General features: G+C 43.4%; 3 protein-coding genes across 3 annotated transcripts; all 3 read left to right on the forward strand.

Moving 5' to 3' along the window:
- The first annotated feature begins 3412 nt into the window (after positions 1 to 3412).
- LOC132309086 (uncharacterized) lies at positions 3413 to 4675 on the forward strand. Its single transcript, XM_059807439.1, has one exon. The coding sequence runs from the start codon at positions 3413 to 3415 to the stop codon at positions 4673 to 4675; it is 1263 nt and encodes a 420-aa protein (XP_059663422.1).
- A 93-nt stretch (positions 4676 to 4768) lies between these two features.
- On the forward strand, positions 4769 to 5254 carry LOC132309087 (uncharacterized). The gene has a single exon (XM_059807440.1). The coding sequence runs from the start codon at positions 4769 to 4771 to the stop codon at positions 5252 to 5254; it is 486 nt and encodes a 161-aa protein (XP_059663423.1).
- Positions 5255 to 5662, forward strand: LOC132309089 (uncharacterized). Its single transcript, XM_059807441.1, has one exon. The coding sequence runs from the start codon at positions 5255 to 5257 to the stop codon at positions 5660 to 5662; it is 408 nt and encodes a 135-aa protein (XP_059663424.1).
- Positions 5663 to 6000: the final 338 nt, after the last annotated feature.

Genomic DNA, 6000 nt, shown 5'->3' on the forward strand with positions numbered 1-6000 from the left:
CTTATCATCTTCAGCCAAAAGGAATATCTTTGAGGCTGGCAAACAATATGCTTTCGATATAAGTAAAGCAGAGCAAATCTTTGACCATCTGTTGTCTGATAAAATTATCAAAGTCACTGGGGTACATAAAATACCTTCAGCTGATGAAATCAAGGGTCGAGAGTATTGCAAATATCATAACTCCTGGAATCACGCAACTAATAATTGTGTTGTTTTTCGTAATGTGATTCAGGCACAGATCGAGAAGGGGGCATGGAAGTTCCCGGAGAAGAAGAAAGAGGTGATGAGCGTTGACAGTGATCCATTCCCAACCTTGGTCAGCAGTAACATGGTCGAAATCTCAATGGCCAGCAGGCCACGAAGAAGAATTGATTTTGAGGATACTTCAGCTAACAGAGAAAGCAAGGCTGAAGGAAAGAAGCCAATGGTTAAGGAAATTCCAAGGTCTAAGGATGACTTAGAAAAGGAGTTGCGGGAGGCTCAACTGGCGTTGATCAAGCAAGGATTATGCCCTAAATGCAAGACAGACATTGGAAGGGACCGAGAGAGGTTCCATAGCGACGCTCGAGGATGTCCTAGAAGTTCACGTCATGAAAACAGACCTAGGTCACCCTCGTCTAGGGTGCTTGTGACAAGTCGATTAACATGGCCTGATAGAAGGTCTAATACCAATGAGCATCACAAGCGAAGGCGAGAAGTGAACTCCAACAGTCGGTCAAGGAATCTTACTCATGCTGTCTGGAAGCCGATGGAGCATAACTCAAATGTGGCTCGCCAGGCTGAGACATCAGTTAACCACCCAAACCATAGGCAAAGGATGGTCAAGCCACCAGTCACTGATGATGGTCGATGGTCAAGGGTGAGTCATCCAAAGTTCTCTAGGGTCAGGGATATCCTGCCAGCATTCATGACTCGCACTCAAGTAAGACGGTGGCAGCGGATGAAAACTGAGTTAAAGAGAATGGAAGAAAAATATTCAGCTCCACAGCCAGGGAAGGTGACTTTGCTTAGGGGAGAACCTATCAAGCAAGATTCAAAAAGTGATCCGAAAGGAAAATCCAAGGAAGATAGTGCAGACGGAAATGGATGCACTGAAGAGAAATGTGCGTCTTCCTCCATGAAAGAAGCTGAAGATGAAGCAGGATTTGGTGATGACGAACTCGACCTGGATGACCAGGATGATGGTTCAAAAGGTATCAAATTTGGTTCATTTGAAGGAATTGTGAATTGCAATATGGTTCTTACCTTGCCTCATATTTTTGAGGCTAAGCCTGATCAACCTTCCGCCATGGAGGGAGACGTCGAGGTGATAGATGATGAAGGCCAGGAAGTTCCAGAGATTATTGAGAACCTATCTGAGTCGATCACCGAAGACAAGAAACAGAAAGTCGCTGTGATAAGAGCTAAACCACGAGATGATGAGTCAGTGACTATTAGGAGAGATCAGGCGGCTAGGGTGATTTTTGAGAAGCCTTCTGCGGCAATGTCTCAACACTTGAAACCACTCTATATCAGAGTGTTCCTAGAAGGGATGCCAGTGTCTCGAGCACTGATAGATAATGGATCTGCGGTTAATATCCTTCCGATGAACACCATGAGGTTGCTGCAAAAAACGGAAGATGACTTGATTCCCACTGACTTGACAGTCAGTAATTTCACGGGGGGCAGAGCCAGGACCAGAGGGGTAGTCACCTTGGAAATGACAGTTGGAAGATGTAAGACCATGACTGCATTCTTCGTGGTCGACGCAGGGGCTGCTTACAATGCTTTGATTGGGCGTGATTGGTTACACCCACATTTCTGCATCCCTTCTACCCTCCACCAGTTTATGATTTTCTGGGATGGGGATGAAATCCAAGTCATATGGGGAGATAATAAGCCTTTCGAAGCTCGGGTCCATGTGGCTGATGCAGTTTTATATGAGGAGGAAATGGGTCCTGTGAGGCTTATTGGTTGTGACAAGTATGGCAAGCCTGAGAAGGCGACGATGAGGAAAAATCTGACAGATGGGGACTTATCCGATTTATTCAAGGAACTATCGAGGCCAAGTGTTATCTGTGAGCCAAGGCCGATAGTTGAAGTTGATGAACAACAGGTTGTTAATGGACCAAGCCCAAAAGGAGAAGGAGAAAATGCTAGCATTTAAAGCTAGCATGGCACGGCTGAGAGCATATCTCGCCGAAAGACGGGCAATGTTGTGGAGTGATATGTTGGCCAATATGGCCGAAATCATAGAAGAAGGTGAGTCAGGGGATTGTCGAGATGTTATTCAGCTAGAAGAGCTAGATGCAGCTCCAGCTAAGCTAAAGGATCTGAAAGCCGATGTTCAGGATCCCTTGTTGGAGATCAATTTGGGAGCAGAAGAAGAGCCTCGGCCAACCTACATAAGTGATCTTCTAGAACCTGACTTTAAAGCTGAACTGATCTTGTTGCTTAGAGAATATAAGGATTGTTTTGCTTGGAATTACACTGAGATGCCGGGATTACCAAGGCAGCTAGTCGAGCATCGACTACCTATAAAAGAAGGTTTTAGACCGTTCAAGCAAGCGCCTAGACGTATGTCAACAGAAGTGACTATGAAAGTGAAGGAGGAAATTGAGAGGTTGCTCAAAGCAGGATTCATCCGGACCACAGGTATTGCGATTGGCTATCCAATATCGTTCCCGTAGTTAAGAAGAATGGAAAGATTAGGGTGTGCGTAGACTTCAGGAATTTAAATTTAGCTACTCCAAAAGATGAGTATCCAATGCCCATGGCCGATCAATTGATTGATGCGGCCGCCAAGAATGAGATTCTGTCATTCATGGACGGTCACTCAGGATACAACCAGATATTCATAGCAGAGGACGATGTTAACAAAACAGCATTTAGATGTCCAGGAGCCATAGGCACTTTCGAATGGGTGGTGATGCCCTTTGGTTTGAAGAATGCCGGAGCCACTTATTAACGAGCTATGAATGCAATCTTCCATGACATGATTGGGAAATTCATGGAAGTATACATTGACGACGTGGTGGTGAAATCAGCGACAAAGACGAAACATCTGGCCGACTTGAGGAGATCATTTGAGAGAATGACAACCCATGGTTTGAAGATGAACCCACTTAAATGCGCCTTTGGAGTGACAGCTGGGAATTTTCTAGGGTTCTTGGTGCATCGGAGGGGTATCGAGGTTGACAAGAATAAAGCTAGGGCGATCATCGAAGCTCAACCACCTCGCAACAAGAAGGAGTTATAAAGACTAATTGGTCAAATCACATACTTGGGAAGATTTATTTCAAATCATGCTGGAAAGATCCATACCTTTTCTCCGCTCTTAAAGCTCAAATCAGAGGAAGACTTTCGATGGGAAAAGCATCACCAACATGTGTTTGAATCAATCAAGGAATATCTTGCTAACCCTCCTATCCTTATGCCACCTAGGAAGAAACAGCCACTGAAGTTATATATTTCAGCTGCGGATGAGTCAATCGGAAGTTTGTTAGCCCAGGATAACGAAGTAGGGAAAGAACAGGCGGTGTATTACCTTAGTCGTATTTTGACACCGGTTGAGCGTCAATATACGCCAATCGAAAAAATGTGTCTTGCTTTGTATTTTGCTGCTCACAAATTGAGAATATATATGCTACCTGTTTTAGTTTATGTGATTTGTGCCACTGACTTAATTAAGTATATGCTTTCTCGTCCAATAATTTCTAGACGAATAGGCAAGTGGTCCTTAGCCCTTATGGAATTCAGTTTCCAATATGTGCCTCAAAGGGCCGTGAAGGGCCAAGCACTTGCTGATTTCCTAGCTGACCATCCATGCTTGGATGTTGATCCGGGAGTCTATGATGCAATGGAGTTATGTGCTATTCAACTAACTCCTTGGACTCTAATTTTTGACGGATCCAGCGCAAATGATGTCGGGGGAGCTGGAGTTGTAATAATTGCGCCAAATGGCAGGAAAACAACATATTCTTTCTTTTTAGATTTCAAATGTTCTAACAATCAAGCAGAATATGAAGCTCTGATTATTGGTCTTGAAATACTCTTAGAGATGGGGGCACAGACCGTTGAAATCATAGGTGATTCAAGTTTGGTGATCGGTCAGTTGTCCAACAATTTCAGGTGCCAAAGTTGGCACCTCAAACCATTCCACTCTATAGCCATGCAATTACTACAAGAATTTGCAGAGGTAAAGGTCAAGCATGTTTATAGATTGCATAATAAAGAGGCCAATGATTTGGCTCAAATAACATCTGGCGTTAGGGTGCCAGAAGGAATAATGGAGAATTTGATCAGAATAAAGAGAAGATCATTACACTCAGTTAAGGCGAGGGAAGAATTGTTAGCGGAGGTCTTTGCAATCGAGGTGGAAGACGATATGGAAGAGAATGATTGGAGAACACCGATCGTCGATTTTCTCAAAAATCCAGACCCTAAGGCTGATAAGAAGCTAAAGATCAAAGCTCTTAAGTTTGTGATGATTGATGGAGACCTATTTAGGAAAAGCATCAAAGATGACCTACTCTTAAGGTGTATCAGTAAGAAAGAAGCCATGAAAGTAATGGGAGAGACCCATGAAGGGATATGTGGTGCTCACCAAGCTGGAATAAAAATGAAGTGGCTGATTAGAAGGAACGCTTATTACTGGCCCGGGATGCTTAAAGATTGTATCACATACGCCAAATGATGTCAAGCGTGTCAAAGGCATGGGCCAATCCATAGAGTCCCGGCGATTGAATTACAACCAATCATAAAACCATGGCCTTTTAGAGGATGGGCTATGGATTTGATAGGGAAAGTTTATCCACCTTCTTCTAAACAACATTGTTTTATCATTGTGGCAACTGACTACTTTACCAAGTGGGTCGAAGCGGTGCCCATGAAGTCAGTGCACCAAGAAGATGTGATTCAGTTTATCAAACAACATGTTATTCATAGATTTGGGATCCCAGAATCAATCACAACTGATCGAGGTTCAGCCTTTGTCGCCCAAGAAGTGCAGGCATTTGCAGCAGAGTACGGGATCAAGCTCCTAAACTCAACCCCTCACTTTGCACAAGGAAATGGTCAAGCCGAGCCGTCTAATAAGACGCTAAAAGGCATCATTGAAAAAATGGTGGAAGATAACCCTAGGGTGTGGCATGAACTGTTATCAGAAGCACTTTGGGCATATAGGACTTCTCAACGGTCAAGCACAGGTGTGACTCCATTCATGCTCACCTATGGTCATGATGCAGTTTTGCCTATGGAAGTAACTGTGCGGTGAATGAGATTTGCATTGCAAAACAATTTGACCCCTGTTGAATATAATGAGTTTATGTTGATCGAGTTAGAGGACCTAGACGAAGTAAGGTTAAGGGCTCTTGACCACATACAAGTTCAGAAAAGGCGAGTAGCAAGGGCATATAACAAGCGTGTTAGGGCCAAAATCTTCGGTGAAGGTGACTTGGTTTGGAAGACTGTCCTCCCAATGGGTGTGAATGATCGAAAATATGGAAAATGGTCACCAAATTGGGAAGGTCCATTTATGGTTTACAAAGTCTTAAAAGGAGGCGCATATCATTTGCAAGATCTTGACGGGGAAATACACCCTCGACCGATTAATGGCCAATACTTAAAAACTTATTATCCTACAATGTGGGAGACAATGGAGAATAAAACCAAAGATGGTTAAATAACTAGAAGCCATAGAGACATGCATTTCATTCGTTGTTTTCATTGAGTACAAAAGTTTATAAGAGTCATTACCTATCATTTTCTTTGCAGATAAACAAAATGACTCCTGAGCTCATCCCACTCTTTCTTAGACATGGCCATTTTTTCATCCTCTTTGGCCTTCTCAGCCCTCAGTCGAGGAATTTCTTTTGAGACCGATTCTCTCTGCTGATCAATTTCCACATTCTTTTGATAAATCTCCTTCATCTGAATAGCAAGTCCTTCTCTTGACCGGGCAGTTCCAGTTAATTCCATCTTGAGATGTTCTATTTCCCGTTCGATCTCTGCTGTTCTCTG

This window comes from Cornus florida, unplaced genomic scaffold (assembly GCF_030987335.1).
Source record: "Cornus florida cultivar Cherokee Brave unplaced genomic scaffold, ASM3098733v1 CherokeeBrave_3.0.0_Hap2_Chr05, whole genome shotgun sequence".
NCBI lineage: Eukaryota > Viridiplantae > Streptophyta > Magnoliopsida > Cornales > Cornaceae > Cornus > Cornus florida.

Excerpts from the sequence above, each read along its gene's own strand:
- LOC132309086 (XM_059807439.1), top strand. The coding sequence starts at position 3,413 with ATGCCACCTAGGAAGAAACAGCCACTGAAGTTATATATTTCAGCTGCG.
- LOC132309087 (XM_059807440.1), top strand. The coding sequence starts at position 4,769 with ATGGATTTGATAGGGAAAGTTTATCCACCTTCTTCTAAACAACATTGT.
- LOC132309089 (XM_059807441.1), top strand. The coding sequence starts at position 5,255 with ATGAGATTTGCATTGCAAAACAATTTGACCCCTGTTGAATATAATGAG.